At 57.8% G+C, this 25,065-nt stretch overlaps 1 protein-coding gene across 3 annotated transcripts; it reads left to right on the forward strand.

Annotated features, from left to right (window-relative positions):
- The first annotated feature begins 2,533 nt into the window (after nucleotides 1-2,533).
- PPP1R12C (protein phosphatase 1 regulatory subunit 12C) lies at nucleotides 2,534-23,328 on the forward strand. Of its 3 annotated transcripts, none has more exons than XM_060131141.1 (22): nucleotides 2,534-2,950; nucleotides 6,794-6,924; nucleotides 7,000-7,118; nucleotides 13,185-13,344; nucleotides 17,070-17,214; nucleotides 17,311-17,385; nucleotides 18,680-18,753; nucleotides 18,834-18,961; nucleotides 19,060-19,133; nucleotides 19,396-19,554; nucleotides 19,631-19,698; nucleotides 20,316-20,453; nucleotides 20,640-20,730; nucleotides 20,852-20,935; nucleotides 21,014-21,074; nucleotides 21,232-21,317; nucleotides 21,416-21,462; nucleotides 21,574-21,637; nucleotides 21,855-21,959; nucleotides 22,309-22,359; nucleotides 22,550-22,600; nucleotides 22,693-23,328. In XM_060131141.1, exons 1-22 carry the CDS (start codon nucleotides 2,630-2,632, stop codon nucleotides 22,777-22,779), a joined length of 2,319 nt encoding a protein of 772 aa, XP_059987124.1. In that variant the 5' UTR covers nucleotides 2,534-2,629; the 3' UTR covers nucleotides 22,780-23,328. The 3 variants fall into 3 exon arrangements, with proteins under 3 accessions (XP_059987124.1, XP_059987122.1, XP_059987123.1); XM_060131139.1 differs by having other exon boundaries at nucleotides 2,536-2,950; nucleotides 21,544-21,637; XM_060131140.1 differs by having other exon boundaries at nucleotides 2,536-2,950; nucleotides 21,235-21,317; nucleotides 21,544-21,637.
- Nucleotides 23,329-25,065: the final 1,737 nt, after the last annotated feature.

Genomic DNA, 25,065 nt, shown 5'->3' on the forward strand with positions numbered 1-25,065 from the left:
CCTGCTGTTCTTTGATTATTATTATTAGAATCTTCAACAATCATGACGGTGATGTGTAAGGTTGAACCCTCACACACAGCCGGCAGGAATGTAAAATGGGGCTGCCACTTTGGAAAACATTCCAGCGGTCCCTCAAAAAGTTAAACGTAGAGTTACCATAGGACCCAGCAATTCTGCCCCAATAGAACTGAAAATCTCTGTCCTCACAAAAACTTGTACAGGAATCCTGGCAGCATTACTCATGATAGCCAAGAGGTGGAAACAACCCAAACATCCGTCCACTGGTGAAAGGATACAAGGGAATATCCTTCAGCCATAAAAACGAATGAAAAAAACAAACAAACAAACAAAAAAACGAATGAGGCTCTGACACAGGCTACAATGTAGATGAGTGTCCAAATCATAACTAAAGAAGCCAGACACAAAAGGCCACGCATTGTGTGATGCCACTGATAGGAAATTTCTAGAAGGCAAATCCATAGAGGCAGGGAGTACAGTCGTGGTGGTCTCCAGGGCCTCAGGGGAAGGAAGGAATGAGGGGTTATGGCTAAAAGGAATGGTGTTTCTTTTTGGGGGTGATGGGAGTGTTCTGGAATTAGACAGTAGTGATGGTTGCACAACCTTGTCAATAGACTAAAAAAAACACAAACCCACTGATCACACTGCTATATATAAGATAGATAACCAACAAGAACCTACTGTAGAGCACAGAGAACTATACTCAATATTTTGTAATAGGGTGGTTCAGTGGTTAGGATTTCACTGCCGGGGGCCTGGGTTCGATCCCTGGTTGGGGAACTAAGATCCCACAAGCTGCAGGGCGTAGCCTAAAAAACAATTGTAATAACCTATAGGAGAAAAGAATCTTAATAATAATAATAAATAAATATATATATATAAAATAACTGAGTCACTTTGCTGTACACCTGAAACTAACACAACATTGTAAATTAACTGTACTTCAATTTTTAAAAATGCTTAAACAAAGGCACTGTGGCTCTTGAAAACAAAACAAAACAAAAACAGAAAGCGAAAAGTGGATAAACCTAAAAAAAAAAAAAACTGCCATCGGAAAAAAGAACAAAAACAAACAAAAAAAACCTGCCATCGGGAACCGAGATGCCACCCGCCTTTCTGTTCTGCGTCGTCTGTGAGGTCACAGATGGGTCACAATATGATTTCTGGCTCCGGGACTGCTATCCCCTTTGTGTCCATCCCGACGGTCTCCAGGCCTCACGGGATTTGTAGTTTATTATAATTATTATTATTATTATTTTTGCACAAGCCCAGGGACTTCAGAGTGGGTAGGGCTGCTCTGACATCCCTTGGGAAAAAAGAATCTTGCTTCTGTTTGGATTTCAGCGCCGTTATGCTGAAACGTTTGCGCTTTTTATGGGTCTTTGTTCCGGTCTAAAAGTGCCTGCCTCTTTCCCAATGAGGATTTAAGTGCAGAGTGCTTAACATAAGGATTATTTCATGCTTTATGGTGCTATGTATGAGGCAATTCACCCTCCACATCTGTTCGAGCTCCTCGCCCTGGACTACAAATCCCAGCATGGCTTGCGAGGATGTAGAGCCCGGACTACATTTCCCAGCGTGCTCCACGTCCCAAGGAGACAGTCAGTAGCGGGGAGGGCCAGTGAAAGCTCTGGGGGAGCTGTCATTGTGGACCCCGTCTCTTCGGTTCCTTTCCCGATGTGACCCAGGGGTTCTATCAGGGACTTGGGGTGCTTTGGGACTCTGCCTAGGACCAACTGTGCCTTTAGGGGCGTGGCCCCGAGGACTACGTTTCCCAGCGTGCCCAGCGGCCAATCGCCGTGACCTTTGTACCGCAATCTTTACTTCCCAGCATGCCCCGGGAGGTCACCCAGGGATTGTCTTGGTCTAAGGGTTGCGGACTAAATTTCCCGTAGTGTCCTGACGTTTCCCACGACCTAGGTAATCCATTCATTCATTCATCCAAAATACTATTTCCGATCGCGTTTTATTAGGCTCAGGTCTTGGCACTGGGAGCAAGTAGTGCACACGGAAGACAAAAATTCCTGTCCTCCTGGGGCTTATTTCTAGATGAAGCGAGCAGACTTTTAGGACTTTTAGTCCTTTTAGGACTCCCGGGCTGTCAAGTCCATTTCCTACTAGGTCCCCAGGGGACAGTTCTTCGTCCTTTTGATGCTGTGAACTACATTTCGCAGCATGCCCTGGGGGGCACACCTGTAGCCTTTAGACTCCATTTCCCAGCACTCGCAGGAGAATCCTCTAAATCATGTTTCCTTTCGACACCTCGGAGCTGCGAACTTCCCGGTGTGCTTCGGGGCCGATCGAGGCCGGAGCGTTGCCAAGAGCAATTTCCGCTTATGGACTCCATTTCCCAGAGCTCCCCGCGGCCTTCCGTGAGGTGGTTGCCATTCGCCTCTCCAGACTGAGGACTCCATTTCCCAGAGCGCCCCGGGACGGCGGGGTGACGTCACGCGCCGGGCGGGGGCCAGTGGATCCTTGGGCGGCGCGGGGCGGCGCGGGACGGTGCTGGGCGGGCGGTAGATCCCGGCGGCCCGTGGGCGGGCGGCGGCAGCTCAGGGCTCGGAGCTCGGCGCTCGCTCGCTCGCTCGTTCGCTCACGGGCTGGCGGTGCGATGTCGGGCGAGGATGGCCCGGGGGCGGGCTCCGGGGCGGCGGCGGCAGCGGCCCGCGAGCGGCGGCGGGAGCAGCTGCGGCAGTGGGGGGCGCGGGCGGGCGCCGAACCGGGCCCCGGGGAGCGGCGCGCCCGCACCGTGCGCTTCGAGCGCGCCGCCGAGTTCCTGGCGGCCTGCGCGGGCGGCGATCTGGACGAGGCGCGCCTAATGCTGCGCGCGGCCGACCCCGGCCCGGGCGCCGAGCTCGACCCTGCTGCCCCGCCGCCCGCCCGCGCAGTGCTGGACTCCACCAACGCCGACGGCATCAGCGCCCTGCACCAGGTCAGCGCCCCCGCCCGGGCCCGTCCCGGGGACCTGAATCGCCCTGGGTCTGCGCCACCTCGAGCACCCTCCCTCCCCTGTCCGAAGTCACCGTTGCTAGTCCTGGTCTGCGCCGTTGCTGCTGCTCCGGTCCCTGCCATCCCGTGCTGGCCCTCTTTTCCGCCCACCCACCTCGAGCTCCCTTCTTCCGACCCTGAGACACTTGAACTGACCCTGGTCTTTGCCACCCTGCGCCGCCCTCTCCCTGGACCCGAGCCATTGTTGACGGCCTCAGTCCAGTCCCTCCTAGTCTCGTCACTTCGCGCTGCTCTTTCCCGACCTTGGGCTCTCTTTACTAGTCTCGCCTGTGCCACCTCCACTGGTTCCACCTCTACTTTGTCATCTAATGCTGGACCTCTTTCCTGAGTCGGTGACACTTACAGCTCTACCGGTGCCCACAGTTTCCCCCTTCCAGGCAGGTATCACTTTCCTGGAGCATCCTCCTCCTCTTTCTTGGGCCTGTGCTGCTTCCCCCCTTGGTCTCTGGGCTGGGCCACCTCTTTGGCTAGGCCCAGGGCCTTCCACGCCACTTCTTTCATCCTTGGTCTGTGCCATCTGTTGCTGTCTAAGGATGCTTTTTCCTGAGCCCCTGCCTTCAAGGCGCTGTATTCTCTTTTTGGCCGTGGCTCGCAGCACGTGGGATCTCAGTTCCCTGACCAGGAATCGAACCCATGCCCCCTGCAGCGGAAGCGTGGAGTCCTAACCACTGGACCCCCAGGGAATTCCAGCTCTGTATTCTTGAAGGGGATGCTCCCCGGGTCTGGGTCACCTCATGCTGTCTCCCCGCCGCCCCTCACCCTCACGGCCTCTTCATTCTCCTTCTGCGGGCTGTGCCACCTCTTGTCTCCCACTGTAGGCCTTCTCTCAGAGACGTTTCTTCTCCAGGCACCTCCTCTCTGCCTCTCCTCTTGCCTTGGCCAGACCTGCATCATCACCATTTTTTTCTGGGAACACTCAAAGCACCCACCTCTTCCTGGCTTCGGGACACCTCTCTGTCCTTTGGTCACCTTGCTTTCGCTGCCTGGAGCGCTGCTCCTGTGGATCTGGGCAGGTTCTTTCTCCCGTAGCATGTGCCATTTCTCCCAGCCCCTCATCATATCACCTTCCCAAGGGGTCTAGCACCCTGTTTCTCCTCTCTGTCCACCCTGGGGCCCCCATGCCGTTCCAAAACACTCTGATTGCTGTCTCCAGGGTTCCTCTGAACCAGGGCCCCCCAAATGTCCCACAACTAGAGTTCTCTCTAGTTCTGCGTGCTTTTATCACTCCCCACCCCCCTCCAGTGGGACCACCAGGCACAAGCCACAGAAGAGCTCTGTCCCCTCCCTCTGTCCCTGAGGCTGTCTGCCTCCTAGTCTCCTCGAATTGGTCCAGTCCCCAGCCCTCTTCTGTGCCGGAACCGCTAGGGTTTGGTTACTTTGGGGCCCAGAGAGGACCCTGGGAAGGAAACCTTGGAAGGGGGCAGAGGAGTGGGGTGGAGGCAGGAAGAGGCCCACTTCTCAGGTTCCCAGGAAGAGGAGAGGCTCAGCAAAGCAGAGTTGTCCTGAGTTCTGATCTCAGCTGCTCGACTTTGTGATCTCGAATTAGTGTCTTCTCTCTCTGTGCCTCAGGTTTCTTATCTTTTAATGGGGCCAGTAGTCAGCCCCTCCCTGGCAGGGCTCTGGCAAAGGAGGAAAAACACCCTTCAGGAAGCGGCTGTGGGCATCCAGTTGGGGAGTTGCAGCCCCTGGTCCAAGTACTACCCCTCCCCCCTTTCCCTTTCCCTAGTCCCAGGCCTGTGCCCTGCAGAGGCCCTAGTGCTTTCTGGGACATTTTCCTCCATCTAGAGGAGGGTCTCAGAGCTTGGCACGCCCAGGAAAGGGGCCTCAGGTTTCATTGTCCCCCTTCCTCCGCCATTGTCCCTGCCCCTGGCTCCCCTCGACCTTCCCGAAGGGGTTCTTGGCCCTGCGTTGCAGGCCAAGCCCCATTCCCCGCCCTCTCCCTTGGCCCAGACCCTGCAGAAGACCACCCCGGCCTGGCCTGTTAGGTGGGATCCCTCTCCCACTCCCGCTACAGGCGAGCACTCGGTACACTCCCTTGCCAGGACTTTGCAGGAGGCATGAAGGATTAGGGCATCTGAGGTTCAGAGAGGGGCAGTCCCCGCCTAGGGTCACACAGCCAGCAAGCAGGGGTGCGGGGGTTTGGGTCAGGTCTGGGCGTCTGGTGACCAACCCGTGTTGCTTTGCCGAAGACTGGCCTGGTTTTAGCACTGATAGTCCCAGGTCCCAGGAAACCCCCAGACAGGCAAACCGGAGCAGTTGCCCACGTTATCTGGGTGAGTCCTGCGGCTGTGGTTTCTGTTCTGCATGGAGCAGGTCCCCAGGCATCAGCTCCCTGCTCTGGTCGGGTCCCTAGGCGTTCTCGAGCCTCAGCCCCAACCTCAGGCTGGTTTGTCAACTGCTAGACGAGGCTGGTATATTCTGCCCCCTCCCTAAAATTACCTTGTAATTAGTGGCCAGGGGTCCGGGGTCTGGAATAGGAACGACTGTGAGCCAGGATTCTTAGTTCTCAACAGGGAGGGGCGGGGGAGTCTGGACCCCTGAGTCTGAGGGAGGGGGGGCTGGGGGCCTGGATTCTTGGATCCCTGGTGCCCAGGCCGCAGGCATCTTTCACATGGATGCCTGTGCCCGGCCAGGTCCTTGAAAGGGAAAGGCCCATCTCCCTCCTTGCCCCCCTCCCCCATCACCATGACAACCAAATGGAAATAAACGGAGCCCAGAGTTCATCCCGTTCCCAGGGCACGTGTGGCCCCCCTTTCACAGCCTGAGTTTCCATGACTTCATGCTCTTGGCCCTTGTAGCTCCCTCCCCCTTCTCCAGATGGATGGTTTTGGAGAGGTGAAGGAGCTGGAGGTTAACCTACCCTGAGGACCTGGGAGTCCAGGTCCACTCCTGTCCCTCAGCCCTTGCTCAGGTCCCAGCGCCCACCCAGTGTCCACACGCGCCCGGGGCTGAATCCCTTCTCTGGCCCCCACTTGGTGTGAGTGCTTGTCTCCTGGAGCTTTGATTCTTCCTCCATCAAACAGGACCCTGACAGCCGTAGGATTGGGGAAGATGCCTGTGCAAGCCCCTTGGTGCAGTGCCCTGTGCCTAGGAGACCCTCGGTGCAGGGGAGCTGCCTCTCCTCGGGCCCCAGGTCCCGGGCACACGCTAACTCAGTCATGTCTCCCAGTGGAGGAGGCCTGCCCGGGACCCTCACTCTGTCCCAGGTTTCCAGGGACCTGGTGACCTTACCAGCTCTGCACAGCCTTGGGCCCCAGGGGTCCAGCAGTCTCCCCTCCAGGTACAAGGCAGGGCCATGGTCAGTTCTTGTAGAGTATCTGTTGGATCTGAGGGAGGGGCTGGGGCCCTGGACCCCTGGGTCTGAGGGAGGAGGGGCTGGGCCTCCTCCCTTTGGTTCCTCACTGGAAGCCCCATCCTTCGGTGGTGACTGTGGGTGTGTCTCATCTAACAAGCACCGTTCAGGATTCCTACACCTGGGTGTGAAGCCCCCCTCTCTTCTCTGTCCAGTTCCTCCTCTCATGGTCTCCAGTAAGGCCCAGATGCCTGGCTGACCTAACCACTGGGAAGCCGGGGGGTTTTAAACAGCTGGGTGGCTGGAGGGGCCTCCGGGGACAGGGTTGGTGTTTTCCAGAGCCATCTGGGTCTTCTCCTTGATTGTCAGGGCCGCTTGGCCCTGCATCTGCCTAGCGGTCCCTGCCAGGGGTCCTGACGGCAGGGCATGCAGGGTCTGGACCAGGTGAAGGTGACAGCCTGTCCCGCCCCCCAGGCCTGCATCGACGAGAACCTGGAGGTGGTGCGCTTCCTGGTGGAGCAGGGTGCCACGGTGAACCAGGCAGATAATGAGGGCTGGACGCCCCTGCATGTGGCCGCTTCCTGTGGTTACCTGGACATCGCCAGGTGAGGCGGGGAGGGTGGGCGGGGCCTGATGAGAACGGGCCGGACCCTTCCGCTCTGACCTTGCCCTGCCCCCAGGTACCTACTGAGCCACGGGGCCAACATCGCCGCGGTGAACAGTGATGGGGACCTGCCCCTGGACCTGGCCGAGTCTGACGCCATGGAGGGGCTGCTGAAGGTGGAGATTGCCCGCCGAGGTGGGCCTCGGGGGCTGCTGCGGGGCGGGCCCTCCATTCCCGAGGACCCTGACTCTCTGGGCCTCAGTCCCTACATGGGAAGCGGGGTGTGAGTACCTACCCCCAGGGTTTTCCAGAGTAATTGGAGGAAGTGCTGGGCACAGAATAAGAGCGCAAACCGCTGTTGGCCTGCAGTGTCGCTTTATCCTCGAGTGACTGAGGAAGGTGAGGTAGAGGCTTGTCCAGGGGTTCGTTACGTGATTGCAGGTGATAGGAATTCTGCTGGGGTGTGGGTAGGGGAATGCACAGGCTTCTGGGGAGCTGGTCTGTCCCGTGCTCAGGATCACTGAGCCCCAGTGTCCTTAATATGGGGCCCAGGACCCCTCAAAACTCTGTCTGGCCATGCTCATTTTTCTAGGGGGAGTGTGTATTACTTCTAGCAGGTTCTCACCTTCCCCCTGCCCCGCTACAAGTAGCCGTCTGGGGCCAGTTGGTGTGCAGTGTGCGTGGCTGAGCCGGGGGCGGAGGACACGGGGCAGGTCAGGTGGGGGATGGCCAGCAGCTTCACCGCTTCACCCAGTCTCCCGCCGGAGCCCTGGGTCACAGCCCAGCTGTGGAGGTGACTGTCTCACCCACAGAGCGAGGGTGGCAGCAGCAGTGCCTCGCGGGCGGTCAGGGCTCAATGGGTGGGAAGGTGTGAGCGCAGGGCCAGTGGGCCTGGCAGGTCTGGAGGGCTGCACAGGGGGTGCGGGCAGGCTGGTGAAAAGTAGATGCCGGGGCGTCCGAGGTGACGCCCAGACGGCCGGCTTGGCTCTGGGTGGGAGGGGCAAGGGCCCGCCCTTGGGCAGCTGTGTGTCGGGGGTCGTGAGAGCCACGTAGGGTATGGAGGTGCTGGTGGGCGAGCCGAGGTGGGCAGCTGAGGTCCAGGAGCCCTGCTTTGGTTCAGGTGGAGGGGAGTGGGAAGCAAAGGAAAGACAGAACCGGGGTTTTCTCCCTCCCCTTCTCCACCTTTTTATCTCAAAAAACTTCAAACACAGAGGCAGGTTTTGATAGCAGTCCGCTGAGTGCCCACACGACCTTCACTGAGATTTACCAGGGCTTTTCAGCAGCTTCGTGGAGATACAATTCACAGTGTGTACCGTTCACCCTTTGGAAGTGTGCGATCTGGTGTTCGTTTGTTTTTAGTTTATTCACACTCAATGTTGTGCATCCATCACCACGTCGATTTTATTTTATTTTTTAAATTTTAATTATTTTTTAAAATTTTATTTTATTTATTTAGTTTTGGCTGCGCGGGCTTCAGCAGTCGTAGCACGTGGGCTCGGTAGCTGTGGCACGTGGGCTCTAGAGCGCAGGCTCAGTAGCTGTGGCGCTCGGGCTTAGTTGTTCCGCGGCATGTGGGATCTTCCTGGACCAGGGCCCGAACCCATGTCCCCTGCATTGGCAGGCGGATTCTTAACCACTGCGCCACCAGGGAAGTCCCCACATCGATTTTCGATGATTTGGATCACCCCAAGAGAAATCGCACACCCCAGAGCTGTCATCCCCAGCCCTGCATCCCTCTCATTGGCTTTGTGTCTCTAGATTTGCCTGTTCTGGACGTTTTGTATAAGTGGAATCGTAAAGTATGGACTCAGGGGTTTTTCACTTTTTGGCATGATTGCCCGTGTTCCCTCCCTCTCCTCTAGGGGTGGACCTCCCTGGGTCTCTCCCTGCACCTGGTTCTCATGTCACGTCCAGCTCCCTCCACCTGGATCAGCCTTCGCCCTCCTCACCCTCCCTTGTTTCACACACAGGTCCCTCAGCTTGGACCTGGCTGTTTCTTCAGTTCTGCAGTTTTGGCAGGAACTTCTTAGCGAGTCCCTCCGGGAGACAGGCTCTGTCTCTCTGCCCCGTTACTGGTGATGTTAACCTTGAACCTCGTTCGGGGGGTTGCCCAGGTGACTCTACCGTGGAGGCATCTTCCTCCCTTTGTAGTTAAAAAGTAGTCTGAGATGGGGATGGACACATAATACACTAATATGTATAAAATAGATAACTAATAAGAACCTGCTGTATAAAAAATAAATTAAATAAAATTTAAAAATTAAAAAAAAAAGTCTGCAGGGCAATGCTTGGAGGCCACCAGGGGGTGGGTGGTCTCTCGGACATCCTGTGTGTTTCTGCAGGAAGTGCCCAGAGCTCACATCACCTTCTCACAGCAGCCCATGTTCCCCTTCTGCGGGGCGAAGGTTGGGGGATGTTGGCTTGTAGGGCCGACCAGGCACAAAGGCCTGTGGTCCTACTGGGAGGACGCTCTGCTGCACTGCTGGGGTGGGAGGCACCTGCCAACAGCACTGCAGCCACCGCCTCCGGAGTCGGGCGGCTCCTGCCCCACGGCTCCGCGATGCTTGCCTTCACACGGAAGCCTCCGCGGAGCGTGGTCGGCAGAGTCTCTGTATTTTACCACAGTTTAAAAAAGAAGGGCTTCCCTGGTAGCGCAGTGGTTGAGAGTCCGCCTGCCGATGCAGGGGACACGGGTTCGTGCCCCGGTCCGGGAAGATCCCACATGCCGCGGAGCGGCTGGGCCCGTGAGCCATGGCCGCTGAGCCTGCGCGTCCGGAGCCTGTGCTCTGCAACGGGAGAGGCCGCAACAGTGAGAGGCCCGCGAGCCGCAAAAAGAAAAAAAAAAATAAAATAAAATAAAAAAGAAGACAATTTATGGGCTTAGGTAACCGTGGTCTAGGAGTTATATGGACTTGAGGCGTGGTTTGATCGAGGTGCATAGAGTCAAAAGAATCCCTCCATCACTGCTGAACTCTGTGTTGACTGCATTCTTAGACAGCTTCTCTCCGTGAGGTATTGATTCTGAGCATGGCTGCTAGCAGTGCAGGCTGATGCCCCAGCAGAGCTAGAACTCAACTCCTCCGTAGTCCCATCCACAGTCCTCTGCCTGACGCTCTTAGGGCCACCTTGGTCACAAGCTTGCCCCTGAGCCAGTCACGGTGGCAAGGAGGATGGTCAGGCCTGGTGAAGGGGTCACCCATGGAGCCGGGCTGTGGGCTCAGCCACGTCGGCTGAAAACAGGGGTCAGGAAAAGGCAGAAGTCTTCACGGAGGCGGGAGACTGGATGCCTGCAGGTCCAAGCAACAGCTCCACTGCAGATGCTCTTCCCACGGCCCGGGCCACAGGGACACAGTCCAAGCACAGGACTCTCTGGCTGCTTGCTCAGAAGGGCCATGGTCGGACCCACAGGGACTTGGAACTGGGCAGGGAGGACACGTAAAGTGTTTCTGAAGCATTTGAAGCAATCACTTGGAATCCTAACATCAGATCAGTGGACGTGGGGCAGTTACTCTCAGAGACGGGCAGCTCTGACAGTCAGTTCCAGTGATGGCAAGGCAGAGCACTCTTATCTCTGGCCGGCAGGAGTGCGGGTGATTCCAGCCACTGTGGGAACCAGCTGGACAGCGTGGGTCACAGCTGGAGACCCACACTCCCCGCATTCTGGCACTGCTAGGCCACCCAGCGGAGGCTTCAGTGTTGAGAGGATGTGGCCCACACCCAAGGTGGTCTATTAATGAGTGATCCAAGCAGTGGTCGGCAAACGTTTTAGGCAGTAAATTTTTTTTTCTTTTTAGCCACCCTACATGGCATGTGGAACTTCCCCGACCAGGGATTGAACCCAGGCCCCCTGCCATGGAAGCTCAGAGTCTTAATCACTGGACTACTGGGGAAGTCCGTAAATATTTTAGGCTTTGCGGGACTTGCTGTCAGGTTGCAACCACTCTACCCTGCTGCTGTGGTGGGGAAAACAGCCAGGGAGGATATGTAAATGGATGGGTGTGGCTGTGTTCCAATAAAACTTTACTTACAAACACAGGTGGCTGTCCAGAAGAGGCAAGTCCGCAGTGACAGGAAGGGGATTGGTGGTTGCCAGGGGCTGGGGAGGCACTGCTTAATGGGGTACGAGGCTTCCATTTGGGGTGATGAGAAAGTTGAGGTACAGATAGGGTCAGTGGTTGCACGTTGTGAAAGTCCTAAAAGCCACTGAGTAGTACGCTTTAAAATAGTGAAATTGGGCTTCCCTGGTGGTGCAGTGGTTGAGAATCTGCCTGCCGATGCAGGGGACACAGGTTCGAGCCCTGGCCTGGGAAGATCCCACATGCCGCGGAGCAACTAGGCCCATGAGCCACAACTACTGAGCCTGCGCGTCTGGAGCCTGTGCTCCACAACAAGAGAGGCTGCGATAGTGAGAGGCCCGCATACCGCGATGAAGAGTGGCCCCCACTTGCCGCAGCTAGAGAAAGCCCTCGCACAGAAACGAAGACCCAACACAGCAAAATTAAATAAAATAAATACATAAATAAATAAATAAAATAGTGAAATCGGTAAATTTTATGTTAACCAAACTGGTGGCCCGCACGTGCAGGCTGTAGTTTGCCAAGCCCCATGAGGAGCTCTGTTAATAAACATGGGCAAATCTCGGCAAAGAGCAAAGCTGCAGAAGGATGCGTTTGAACACGCAGGATACTAACTGTGGTTGCTGAATAAAAGATTGGCAAACTCTGCCCTCCCTGCCCGCAGCAAGGCGCCTGCATCTATAATAGGACTGAATGTAGGTGATTCCCTTTAAGGAGGTCGGGGAGGAGAGGGGGGGCGGTCCCTGAGTGCCTGGCACTCTCCTGGCCTCCACCCCAGCCTGGGCCTGCGGGATGGGCCCTAGCCAGCCAGACATTCCTGGAATAGCTGCCCCTGGGAGTCCCCGCCAGCCAGGGGACCCTAAGGTAATCCATTGGCGTTTAGTCCGAGTGCCCAGGTGCCGCCGGGTGGCGCCAGTGCGCAGCTGGACCCGGACAGATTCGGTCCCGGCGGGGATTGCGTTTCTGGGATCCTCCGGGTAGCCCCGGGGCAGCATTTCCAACCTGCAGTAAGTGTGTAAACAGTTTCCCGTTCAGGAAAGCAGATTGATGAAGGTGGTTACCTCTGGGGCTGCGGGGAGGGGCACCTGTCATGGCCTCTGTCGCCTTGTACTGCTGTAAGCCAGGCGGCCGTACACCGTGTCGTCGCCAGTGCTGTCCAGTGGAAAGCCAGAGTCAGCCACAGGCGTAACTGAGAATTTCCAAGTAGGTGCGCGGAAAAACAAAAACAGTTGAAGCTAATTATAGTAATATAGTGATTTAATCCAGTACGTCCGAGACATTATCATTTCAATATGTAATCAATATGAAAAACTACGCGTGAGCTGCCGCACGCTCTTTTTTCCTGTGCTTCGAAATCCAGTGTATTTTACATTTACAAGGCGTCTCAGTGGGAAGTAGCCACAGTTCAGGGGCTCCGTAGCTGCACGTTGCTGACGGCTGTTGAGCAGGGCGGCTCAACTCTGTGCAGTGCTTGGGTGAGTGAGAAATTTCACAATCGAAAAACTAACAGCCAGTAATACACTTCCCAGGAGAGAGAGTACACATTCCCTAGAAGAGACTGTTTTTGACTCCCGTCTCAATAGTTCATAACGTGCAAAGTACGGATTCTCAGTGACAGTCTAAAGGTAGTATTCCAGCCTCAACAAGGCTGCCCGTTTTGATCCACAGTCAACTTATGCTTAAAGTCATAACGTGCCTTTTGCATCCATAAATGCAGTACAGTTTTCCATGAGACCAGTTGACTACAGTGAAATTGGCGAGTGAGGAAGCATGCTTGCCTCGCACAGATTGTGCAGGTGACAGCAGGGAACAGCAGCTGGTGGGAAGGTGCCGCTGCCCCAAGGTACGGGCACTGTTTAGTGGCTTTTTGCCTGGTTTATCCTACTCATGAGTGATGACGGTGACAAAACACACAAAGATGCTGGGCTAAGGACTATATCTGTAGTGACAGGAAGTGTAAGATGTAAGATTCCTGCGCCCTCCATCCTCCCAGCCCCCAGCAGTGACTCAGAGACCCTTAGTGGACCCCAGGGCTTCACGGAGCATGGTTGGGAAGTAACAGAGCTAGTTCAGAGCTAGTCCTCCCAGAGGAGGCTCAGAGCAGAGGGACCAGGCCAGGTGCCACTCTGTGCTTCCTGGGTCTCAGGGTGGGAGTCCCACCTATCCCCCCTTCTTGTCCTCCCAGGTGTGGATGTGGAAGCAGCCAAACGGGCCGAGGAGGAGTTGCTGCTTCACGACACAAGGTGCTGGCTGAACGGGGGCGCCATGCCAGAGGCCCGGCACCCCCGCACGGGGGCCTCTGCCCTGCACGTGGCCGCCGCCAAGGGCTACATCGAAGTGATGAGGTGAGCTGGGCCAGTGTAGACCCTCCCTCTTCCCCTGCCCCTTGCGCTGAGCCAGCCTGTTGCTTCTCACTGTCTTACACCTTCTTGTGGATTTTGTCCATTCCCTCCCTTTTCTAATTTATGTACCTAAGGCCATGCATTTCCCTCTAAATACAGCCTTAGCTGCATCCATAAGTCTTGATGTGCAGGCTTCTCCCTGTCCTTCAGTTTAAAACGTTTTCCAACTTGTAGTCTTCCTTGACCCAGGGATCATTTAGAAGTATGTCGTTAATTTCCAAATACATGGGATTTTCTAGTCGTAGTTGAATTACACGTATACCTCATTTTATTGTGCTTCGCCAATAGTGTTTTTTTGTTTTTTTGTTTCTTGTTTTTTTACAAATTGAAGATTTGTGGCAACCCTACGTTGTCAGATGAAGGCGAACGTTTTTTAGCAATAAAGTGTTTTTTAATGTATGTACATTTTTTTAAAGACATAATGCTGTACACATAACAGACTTAACTTTTATATGCACTGGCAAACCAAAAAATGAATGTGACTCGCTTTATTTCAGTATTTGCTTTATTTCGGTGGTCTGGAACCAAATCCTCAATATCTCCGAGATCTGCCTGTACTCACTTCCTGGCTCACTTGCACTGTGGTCAGAGAACAGGTTCTCTGTGATTCCAGATTTCTGGAATTCATTGAGGTTTGCTTCATACCCCAGTCTGTGTAAGCTGGAATGCTTCATAACCCAGTCCGTAAGCTGGAAAAGAATTGTGTTGTTAAGTACAGCGTCCTATATAGGTTATTAGGTCCGCTTTGTACTCATGCTATTTAAATCTTCTGTATCCGTAGTGATTTTTTCCCCCATCTGCTTATTCTCTCAGTTGCTGTGAGAAGTGCAGTACAATGTCTCACGATGATTGTGGATTTTTGCTGTTTTTCCTTGTAGTTGTGTCAGTTTTTGTGCTGCATATTTCAAGGCCAGGTTATTTGGTGCATCTATATTTTAAATTGTTGCAGCGTGTACTCTCTGCTTCTCATCCTCACCTTGGTCTTGTCCATTTCTGAGCGCCTCACCCCTTCCTGTCAGTAGTTGGTTCTACTTCTTATCATCAGACTCCCCTGTTCTCTCTTTATTTTTTCCTCTCTCTCTCATGTGATGTTATACTTTATATTTAGTATATAAACGGAGTCCAGATGAATCTCTCCATCTCTGCTCACCTCTGTGTTAATGAATTTTTAGAAAGGTCTTCCAGGGGAATTCCCTGGTGGCCTAGTGGTTAGGATGCTGGGCTTTCATGCCGTGGCCCAGGTTCAGTACCTGGTCGGGAAACTGAGATTCCGAAAGCTGCACGGTGCGGCTGGGGAAGAAAAAAAAAAGGAAGCTTTTCAGTGAGGAGCTTAAGACGACGCCTAACAGCTCCAGCCTCATGTCCTGGCTGCTTCCCCTCATTCAGAGGTAGAGTGCCTCGTCCTCCGTAGTTCCAGCGGAAGTCCTGGGTCTGATACTCACTGGGCTGCCTGGCACGCCTGCTCATTCCAGGGCTGGTCCCTGTGGCAAGGAGGGTGGGACGGTCAGGCCCGGTGCTGTGCCCAGCCCTGGAAGCTGTGCCCTCTTCTACCCGTGGCTTCCACGCCTGAGCCTCAGGTGGCTGCTTCAGCTCCTGCCCTTGAATCTGTGTCCCAGCCAGCAGGAAAAAGCAGGGGGCAAAAGGAGCAAATGTCCATGTCTTTTAAAAGGACAGTCCAGAAGCGGCGTACACACTGAATACTGACATCCCATTTGTCAGACCCTTCTCGGCTGGCCACTCCTAGCTGTGAGGGAGACTGGGAGATTCTGCTTCAGCAGGCAACCCCTGAAAGCTGGGCGCCATGTTTTTTTTTTTTAGAAGCGTCTTCCCAGGGCAGGGGGCCTCATCTTCATTCAGGGCTCTGCAGTGGCTCCCCGCCTATTTATTTATTTATTTGGCTGCACCAGGTCTTAGATGCAGCACACGGGATTCAGTTACCTGACCAGGGATTGAACCCAACCCGGGCCCCCTGCATTGGGAGCACAGTGTCTTAACCACTGGACCACCGGGGAGGTCCCTGGGTGCCATGATTAAAGGTGGAAGGAGAGTGGATATTCATGGACAGCCTCATTCTCTGCCACAGAACTCAAACGCTTTGGCCTTAGAGATACTCACCGACTGTAATTTCATTTCCGCCCCTTAGTACGGGTTTACAACCAGATCTATCTACGGACTGCGTTTTTGGAAGAATGTAGCTGACATTCTCCTCGTTAAAGATGAGTGGCAGGGTAAAGGTGTACATTTCTTCGGCGCTGTTCACTCAACACTTACTGAGCACCTGCTGTGTGCCAGGCCATCTTTTAGGTACTGGGGATATAGCAGCAAACGAGACAGATCTGGGCCCATGTGCAGTTCGCAGCCTTGTCGAGGAGACAGACAGACAAGTGACTGAGGAAGCCGGTCACATCACATGGCCCTGAGTGCTCAGAGAGGGGTCCTCAGCCTCCACCCTGGTGACGTGGGGCTGGATAACCCCGGGGGCCTGTCCTGTTCATGGGGGTGGGACACTGACCTCCACCCACTAGGTGCCAGGAGCCACACCCCACCGCAGTCACGACAACCAGGCACATCTCTGGGCGTTGCCCACCGTCCCTTGGGGGTCAGCGTCGTCCCCAGTTGAGAACCACTGGTCCAGAGGGATACAAACAGGGCAGTGGGGGAGAGCGAGTGTGGTGGGGAGGTCCCCTTCGAGATTCGGGGAGGAGGTTGTGACGACCGAGAGGGTGGCCGCGTGAAAGGCACTGATGCCTCGAGAACATTCACTGGGCAGAGAGAACGGCGGAGCCCAAGGTGGGCGCGTGCTTGGGGGAGGAGCGGACGCCCGCACGGCTGGAGCAGATGAGCTGGGGGCCCGCAGAGGCGCTTTTGTTTAAAGGCTCTTTACAAGGTACCTCGTCTCTCCGCCTTTCCCGCCTTGCTTCAGCTCTTTCTCACTGACACGCAACCTAAATGCCGTTCTCTAAAAGCAGGCGTGTCTACCCTACGCTGAGTTTGCAAAATTGCCCTGGACCAGATCGTGTGGTCTAAGGTGGTGATTATCTCACGGGAAAGAACCGTCTAAGCCAGGGGTTCTGTCTCGGCACCGGTGGCATTTGGACCAGATCGTTCCTGGCTGTGGGCGCATCCTCTGTGCTGTGGGTTGTTTAGCAGCATCCCTGGTGCCGACCCACTGATGCTTCTGGCTCCCACCCCTACGTTGTGACATCCAGAAACATCTCCAGACACGGCCAGATGTCCCCAGGCGGCTATGTGGTCCTGGTTGAGAACCGCTGCTCTGAGCCAGAGGGGTCCTGGAAGAGTGCTGCCCCCAGGCCGCCCCTTCTGGGGTCTCATCCTTTCTCTAGGCTTGGGTGCTGGGGAACCCCTGCCCTCACCTCCCCTGGAGCTGTCTCACAACCAGGGGTGACGCTCAGAAGAGTTGAGCACTGCAGGTACAAGAAGCAGGGTTCCAGAGGCCACCTGCTAGGCCAGGGGAGGAGTCAAAGCGGTGGCAGAGAGGGTCACTTCCGGGAGGGGGCGCCTTGGGGCCATGACGCTCCACCCCCTGGCCCAGGACCGGTTTCGGTACTGTCACAGCTGGTACTGCCACCACAGCACAGCTGGCCGACCTTAGCTCTTGGCCCTGAGCCCCTGTCCTGGTCCTTGACCTGAGCCTCCCTGGCCCCCAGGCTGCTGCTTCAGGCCGGCTACGACCCGGAGCTGCGGGATGGGGACGGCTGGACGCCCCTGCACGCCGCAGCCCACTGGGGCGTGGAGGACGCCTGCCGCCTGCTGGCGGAGCACGGCGGGGGCATGGACTCGCTGACGCACGCGGTGAGGGCCGGTCCGGGGCCCGGGGACCGGTGGGGGGTGGGGGGTGGGAGGGCGCGTCCACCAACTCCTCACCTGCCTTTTCCCCTCCCCACCCAGGGGCAGCGTCCCTGTGATCTAGCGGATGAGGAGGTGCTGAGCCTGCTGGAGGAGCTGGCCCGGAAGCAGGAGGACGTGAGTGTCTGTCTGCAGCCAGGAGGGAGGGCCTCCACGTCCCTGGGGACCTGCCCTTCCCTGGCCGGTGACCTGGGCCCAGTGGGGAGCCAGGAGGAGGGGCACAGCTGGGCACTAGGGGGAGGCGGGGCCTTGGGCCCCGGGGGACCTTGGGATGCAGATGGCAGTCATCTATCCAGGCTTGGGCTGGGCCTCGTCACCCCTGGGACGCCCCCCCGCCAGCACTGGGCCAGGCCTTGTTGCTGGAAAAACGCAGAATGAAGGGGTGAACGGTGCGGACTCGGGGTCTGAATCCCAGCTCTGCCATGGATTTGCTGTGTGAGCTCAGGCCAGTCGCTTAACCTCTTTGGGCCTCAGTTACCTCATCTGTAAAATGGGGATAGTACGGCGCACTTTGAGTTACATGTTCTGTTACGTGGAGTACGTATTATGCTATGAGTGGTATGTATGTAACTAAACAAAAGCATTCAGAACCCTGCCTGGCACACAGTAAGCACTCTTAGGTGGCAAGAAACATCTCCTGAGGCCTTCTGGGGGCCAGGCCCTCTGCCTGGAGCTTCTGGCGAGTGGCAGGTAGACAGGACCAGACCCCGTGTTTACAGCTTGGCTGTGGCAACACTGAGGGAGACGGTCCTGTTTCCGGCTTGGCGGACTTGGGCAGCTTCCTGGGGACCAGGGCTCGCACACTGTTGAGGGAGCAGTACGTGCAAAGGCTCAGGGGTGGGGAGTCATATGGTACCCGGAATTTGGAGAGGGGCAGACCCTGAAGGGCCTTGAATGCCAGGTGAGGAGGCTGGGGGCTCTGGGAGGGCGTTTAGTGGGTGAAGCAGGGTCTCTGAGAGGTGGGGGCACAGACGAGGCCTGGGGGTGTCTGGGAAGGGACACCTGCAGCACAAGGGGTTTGCTAGGAGGGGCGGGGGAACTGCTGTGCAGGCTCCGAGGTGTGAAGATACAGCAGTCGGGGAACTGCGCCCTGAGATGCCGTTTGGGGGCTGGGCCTGACAGCGAGCCTTAAGGGAGGAGGCCGGGCCTGGCAGCCCGTGTCCAGTGTGCTGAGGTGTTGGGGAGAAGTTTGGGTAGCTCGCCCCTGGGAGGTAGAGGCCAGGAAGCCTGGGGGCCCCTGAGTACTGGACGACTCATTTGAGACCCAGGGCTCCATGTCTAGGAAAACTCAGCGAGTGCACAGATCATCTCATTCCCCCCTGTACCACCTCCACCCCGGCACAGTTGTATGTGGGACCCAGGAGGGTCTGCGTGTTCTGCCCCTCCCCAGTGGCCCCCTTCCCCCTTTCAGCTTCGGAACCAAAAGGAAGCCTCCCAGAGCAGGGGCCAGGAGCCCCAGGGGCCCTCCAGCAGCAAACACCGAAGGTAGGGGAGAGGCGCCTGGAGGGTGGGTGGGCTGGAGGTTCCCCAGGGCTTGGACCCCAACGCCCTCCCCTTCCCACCAGGAGCTCTGTATGTCGTCTGAGCAGCCGTGAGAAGATCTCCCTCCAGGACTTGTCCAAGGAGCGCCGGCCTGGTGGGGCAGGGGGGCCCCCAATCCGGGACGAGGATGAGGGAGAAGAAGGCCCCTCTGGTGAGGGTCTGGGGGTCTGGGGTCCTGAATCTGGAGAGGAGGGGGCTGCGGGAGGAAGGGCTGGTGCTCAGAGACCTGTCCTGCTTCCCACGCTGTAGAGCCACTCCCTGCAGAATCCAGAACGCTCAACGGGGTCTCCTCCCCGCCACCCTCTAGCCCCAGGAGCCCCATGGTGAGTCTGGGCTCCCGGAGGCCGTGCTGGCCCGGGAGGTTGTGGGGGGCGTAGCCGTAAAGCCTGTGAACCTCTTGTCAGGGCAGGTGGGGTGAAGACTACAGTTCCCAGAATCTTCTGGGACAACTGACTGCCTTTTCCTGACTGTGCCTGTCCTCCCCACCCCCCAGTTGTAGTTTGTGATGGTCCTTTTGGGGGTAACACTTGAAGTTCTTGAGAAGTAGGACCCTCTCCCTGTAACTGATACCCTTCCCTTCTCCAGACCCCCGACGAGGCCCCCTTCTCCACGCGCTTTGGCCTCCAGAAGACGGGGAGCTCTGGGGCCCTAGGTCCTGCGGAGAGGCGGGGCGCCGAGGGTGCCTCGGGGGCTGGGCTGCAGCGCTCCGCCTCCTCCTCGCGGCTGGAAGGGACCTACACTCAGGTGAGCAGGGTGAGGGGCAGGGGACCAGACCCTGCCTAGTCAAGGAGAATAGCCCCCTCCTCTCCTCTCCCCACAGGCCAGGGAGCCCCGTCTTGCCAGAATTACCCCCACCCCCTCCCGGAAGGTGCCGGAGTCCTCTGCCCCGTGAGTCTGATGGCCCAGGTCCCGCCGGGAGTGGGGCAGGTCTGGGCCCCTGTCTTGTCAGCCTGTGGTCTTTGGGGTCTGGTCCCTGCCTCCCACTCTTGGCCTCAGTTTCCCTTTTGGTGCATCCAGTAAAAGCTCACAGTAAAACTCCAAGGCCACCGTGATCCGGCCTCCGGCGGCCCCCACCCCCCTCTCCAGCCCTCCGCCCTCCTTTCCGACGCGGGCTCGCTCCTGCCCGGACCCTTCACTGTGGCTCCCCACTCACCCCCACAGGGCTTCCTTCCTCCCTCTCTCAGGTTTGTTTGAATGTCAGCTTCTCAGGAAGGCCCACCAGCCCCACTGCACTCACTGCCCCAGCCTCCGAACACGCACACCTCCGGTCTCCTGTCCTTGCTCTGTCCTGTCTTCTCCAGGGCACTTCATCCTTCTGACGTACCATGTGGTGTCCTGATCCTTCTGTGGTTATCCTCTCTTTTGCTTGCATCTTTTCTGCTCAGATTTGACTCATCGGGGCAGAGATGATTTGTTTCTTTTTCTTGTGCTTCTTGCGGTATGTGTGGTACGTGCCACGTAACGCAAGCTTGAGTAACATTTGCTGATTGAATGCGTTCACACAGGTCTGAGATCTCCAGGCCTCCTCCTCCCTTGGGTAACTCCACTCCTGCCTCCAGGATTCCGGAGCCTGAATCCCCAGTGAAGCCAAATGTCCCCGTAGCCTCTGCAGCGCCCCCAGCGGACTCCCGCGACCGCCGGAGGTGAGGTGAAGAGGCCTGGGGGCAGGAAGCAGCTGTCTCCCCAGCTGGGAGACAGCTGCCTTACCCAGGAGTCCCAGGGTTGGCGCTGAGGTCCTCTGGCCGAACTTGACTCCCCCTGAGAGTGTCAACCATGGGATGGGACAGGGTCCAAAGGAACCCTCTCTGAGGTCGGGGCCCTTCGCTCAGGTCCTACCAGATGCCTGTACGGGACGAGGAGTCTGAATCTCAGCGGAAAGCTCGCTCTCGCCTCATGCGCCAGTCTCGGAGGTCCACACAGGTGTGGGATGGGGGCCTGGACCCCTGGGTCCGCGGGAGGAGGGCCTGGGGGCCTAGACTCTGTCCTGAAGGGGCTGGGCCCTGAGTCCTGGACCCCCTGACTGCCCCCTTCTCCGTGCCAGGGTGTGACTCTGACAGACCTTAAAGAAGCAGAGAAGGCTGCAGGAAAGGCCCCAGAGCCAGAGAAGTCGTGCCTGCAAAGCCTGGTGAGAGGGTTCAGGTGCCCGGGCAGGGGGTGGCACAAGATGCCCTCGTCCTCTGACCCCCGTGCCCCTCTCCCACAGGACCCTTCCCGGCGACCCCGAGTCCCCGGGGTCGAGAACTCTGATGGCCCTGCCCAGAGAGGTGAGGTCTGGTCTCTGGGAGGTGGTCTGCGCCCTGGGCCCACCGGCTCCCTCCTGCTACAGTCTTACTGTTTTCCTGGGGGTTGGGCCCAGAGACCCTGACCCTGCAGAGGGGACCCCTCCACAGATCACTGGGCTGACTCCTGCCCCTCCCCCAGCAGAGGCGCCTGACGGCCAAGGGCAAGGACCACAGGCCGCCGAGGAGCACCGCAGAGTCAGCAAGGAGTGGCGGGGACCTGCCGAGGTGCGGGGCGGGGCCCAGGCGGGCCGAGCTGGGGCTGTGGGCCGGCCTTGGAGGTGGGCTGGGGGTGGAACCAAGCTGAACCCCACCTCCGCCCACAGGGGGAGGAGGCGGAGCCGGCGCCTGCAGACCGCAGCCCAGGATCCAGGTACAGGGTGGGCAGGAAGGGTTTGGGCTGTCTGTGGGGCCGTGGGCGCGCCCCATGACGCCCTCCTTGCCCTCACCCCAGCACTCCCGAGGGCGGCCCCTCTTCCCGCAGGCAGCGGGACCTCAACCCAGAACCAGAGCCAGAATCAGAAGAGCCTGATGGAGGCTTCAGGAAGGTTCGCGATCCCACCCCACGATCGTGCCATTAACCCCCACTTGCTGGCTTTTATATACCTGCCCTCCTGCCCCCTACTTAGTGGCTCTACCTGACCGATCCGGGCATCCTGCTCTTTTCCGGCCCCACCTGAGCCACAGTCACCCCCTTTCCCTGCAAACATGCGGCATCTCAGCCGGCAAGCCTGACCCCCGTGTCCCTCCTCCTGGGGCCCCCAGCTGTATGCAGAGCTGCGCAGTGAGAACGAACGACTTCGCGAGGCCCTGACCGAGACCACGCTGCAGCTGGCGCAGCTCAAGGTGGAGCTGGAGCGTGCCACGCAGGTGAGGACGCCGCGGCCCTGGAGGTGGTGGGCGTTGGCCGGCGTGCCAGTGCGGGCTCCGGATCCTGGGAGGGGGGGCCAGAGCGTCGGGGGGAGGGGCCTGAGTGGCGGGGGCACTAGGACCCTTGGGAGGAGGAGCGTGGGCAATGAGGGCCGAATGAGGGGCGGAGCTAAGACCTCGGAGGCGGAGCCCGGCCCGGGAGGGGCTGGGCTTGTGGTCCTGAGCAGTGGGTGGGGAGGTCTGGGCCAGCCAGGAGTCTGCCTTTCCCCCTCTCACTGCTGGTTTCCCCCTTCTGGCCATTGCGGTTTGGACGCTTCTCAGAGCCCTGCTCTTTTTGTGTCCTCACCAGAGGCAGGAGCGATTTGCAGAGAGGCCCGCCCTTCTGGAGCTGGAGAGATTCGTGAGTAAGGGTGGCTGGAGCGGGGCCAGCTGTGTCCCCAGCCTTACAAGCTCAGGCGGGTCTGGATGAAGAGGGCCACACTGACCTTCTAACGTGCCCCTCTGCCCATTCCCCGCCTCTCTCAGCCATACTTGACCTCCGGCCCTCCCCGACCCCCGGTCCCTCGTCCTCACCTTCCCGTTTATTCCAGGAGCGCAGGGCCCTGGAGCGGAAGGCAGCGGAGCTGGAGGAGGAGCTGAAGGTGAATGCTAATGGGGAGCTGAGGGCAGAGCGAGGGTGGGCAGTGGGTGCAGCCTGCCCAGGGCCACCTGGCTGACCCGTCCCACCTCGCAGGCCCTGTCCGACCTCCGGGCTGACAACCAGCGACTCAAGGATGAGAACGCAGCCCTGATTCGCGTCATCAGCAAACTCTCCAAGTGACTCTGGAGGAGGCCCTTCCCCCGCACCCATATTTATACAGCTGCTTCTGCCACATGCACCCCTTCCTTTGCGTGAACACGAGTGACAGGGCTCCCGGGGAGTCTCTGAGAAGCCATAACCTCCCCTCGGGACCTCCAGACTGGGAGGGGAGTACAGAGTCCCCAGGAGCCAAGGGGGGCCATCCGAGGCCAGGATGGAGGCGGAGGCCGAGCCAGGTAGGGGGACGTCGCTGAGGGGGGACGGGCTGGAGGCGGGACCAGGAAGGAACCGAGGACCAAGAAGCGCCAGGACCAGAGTGGCCGCCCAGAGGTCCCCCCTCACGTGTGATGCCACCCTCATCACCCCTCCCACTCGTGAACAGGGATCCGAGAATGTGCCAATAGTCCCTCCGGCCTCGGCCAGGTGGGCCTGTGTATAGGGTCCGTGTGCAATAGGGAGGGATGTCTTCTATTTTTTGCTGCCCCCTCGCGGCCCACTGTCTGGGGCAGGGGGAGAAGGTATTTTCGAGATAAAGCACAGGCACCACAAATAAAAGTCGTGAAGTTGCCACTCAGTGGCTGCGTCCTTGGCTGGAGGTGGGGCGCTGCTTCCCATTCCCGTGCTGGGGCTGTGCCTGCCCGTCACGGGGTGGGACAGGGCTTCAGGAAGAGCGGTCAGTTGGAACAGAGGTCCCAATCCAGGGCCCACGTGGTCACAAGTTGGCTTGGTACAGAGCAGGAAGGGTCAGCCGGGCGAGGGGTAGGGGCTGTGAATATTGGGTTGGGGAGCTTGGGTCTTGCCATCACTGCTTTTGAAACAAATTTGAGTCAGTTGCCAACATTTAAAACTTGGGGTAGTTCACGTATAAAAGTCCGGGGTTTTGACTTTTCTGAATAACAGGACTCTGACAGTGCGAGCTGTTCAGTCCTGCACGGCAGCACTTGGCTGGAGCCAAGTAGGAGCTGTCCTCCAAGTTGGGGCATTCATTCATTCACTCGCCCGTTCATGGTCCTGTTCTCCTTGCCTGGCCCTGTCCTACGTGTTGGTGGTACAGTAGTGCATGAGACAGGTAAAGATCCGATACATTTCAGGAGAGGCATGAGGCACCCAGTGACAAAATAAATGCGTTGCCAGTGGTAGTGCTGCGGAGAGAAAGCAGAGGGGGCGGCAGGAGTTAGGGAGGCTGGTGTGCGCGTGCAGGCGTGCGTGCCTGGCGGAACACTCTGATTGGCCCGGAGGGGGCGTGGCAGACCACGGGGGTCCGGGATTGGTCCAAAACTGGGGCGTGTCTGATTGCAACACCGAATGTCAGGCTGTGACATTTTGTACAGGGTGGTCAGAATAGACCTTACTGGAAAGCTGGCACTGGCAGGTACTTGAAGGCGTCTGGGAACGAGCCATGTGGGTATTTGAGGAGTCTTCCGGATGAGAACAGCGTGGGCAAAGGGATAAAAACGTGCCTGAAATGTAGGAAAGTAGCAGGGGATGAGGTTGGAGAAGTAAGGGCTGGCCTCGTAGGAGTGTGGCCCTGGTAAGGACTTCTCTTTTTTTGGCTGTGCTGCGTGGCTTGCGAGATCTGAGCTCCCCGACCAGGGGTTGAATTTGTGCCCCCTGCAGTGGAAGCGCAGCGTCCTGACCACTGGACCCCCAGGGAAGTCCCAGGGGAAAACTTTTGTTTTGGGGAACTGCTTGCTTCTGTGGTTCTTTGGTTAGAAACAGGGGCTGGGGCAGCAGGCAAGAGGCTGAAAGACGATCAGACACCTGCTAGGGCTGAGAGTATTCCGGGTGAAACGAACAGCATGAACTGAGGCGTGGAGACAGGAAGAGGGAAGCAGAGCACTGTGCTCGAGAAGCTTGTATGCTAGGCAGGCTACAGGCCCTCAGCTGCCGAGCCGCATCGCGGATTTTATCTGGTGGGACATGGGGAGCCGGCGGAGGTGTGTGAGCAGGGCAGAGGGTGGGGTTGAGATGGGAAGGGATCTTGGAGAGATGATGTGTCTGGTTCCCGAAGGAAGCAGAGGCGTGAGGGCGGCAAATAGGGGCTGCGGACCAGCTCCTGCCTGCCTAGGGCTGTGCCTCTGGTCCCTTCCGATCTGGTTTTGGAGGGCGCCATCTGGTGGCTCGGCTAGAAGCTGACTGAGCTCCGGGGGAGAGGCCAGCAGGAATTGGTTGGGGTGGGGAGGGGAGCTTGTCAGGGGGCATTCTGGGGAAGCAGAAGCGTCCAAGCTGAACCAGGTTGGGATCCAGAGAAAACCAGTCCCAAACCAGCCTCGCCAGCCACCCAGATGACGGGAAAAAGTTGCTGGC

This window comes from Lagenorhynchus albirostris, chromosome 19 (genome assembly GCF_949774975.1).
Source record: "Lagenorhynchus albirostris chromosome 19, mLagAlb1.1, whole genome shotgun sequence".
Taxonomy (NCBI): Eukaryota; Metazoa; Chordata; class Mammalia; order Artiodactyla; family Delphinidae; genus Lagenorhynchus; species Lagenorhynchus albirostris.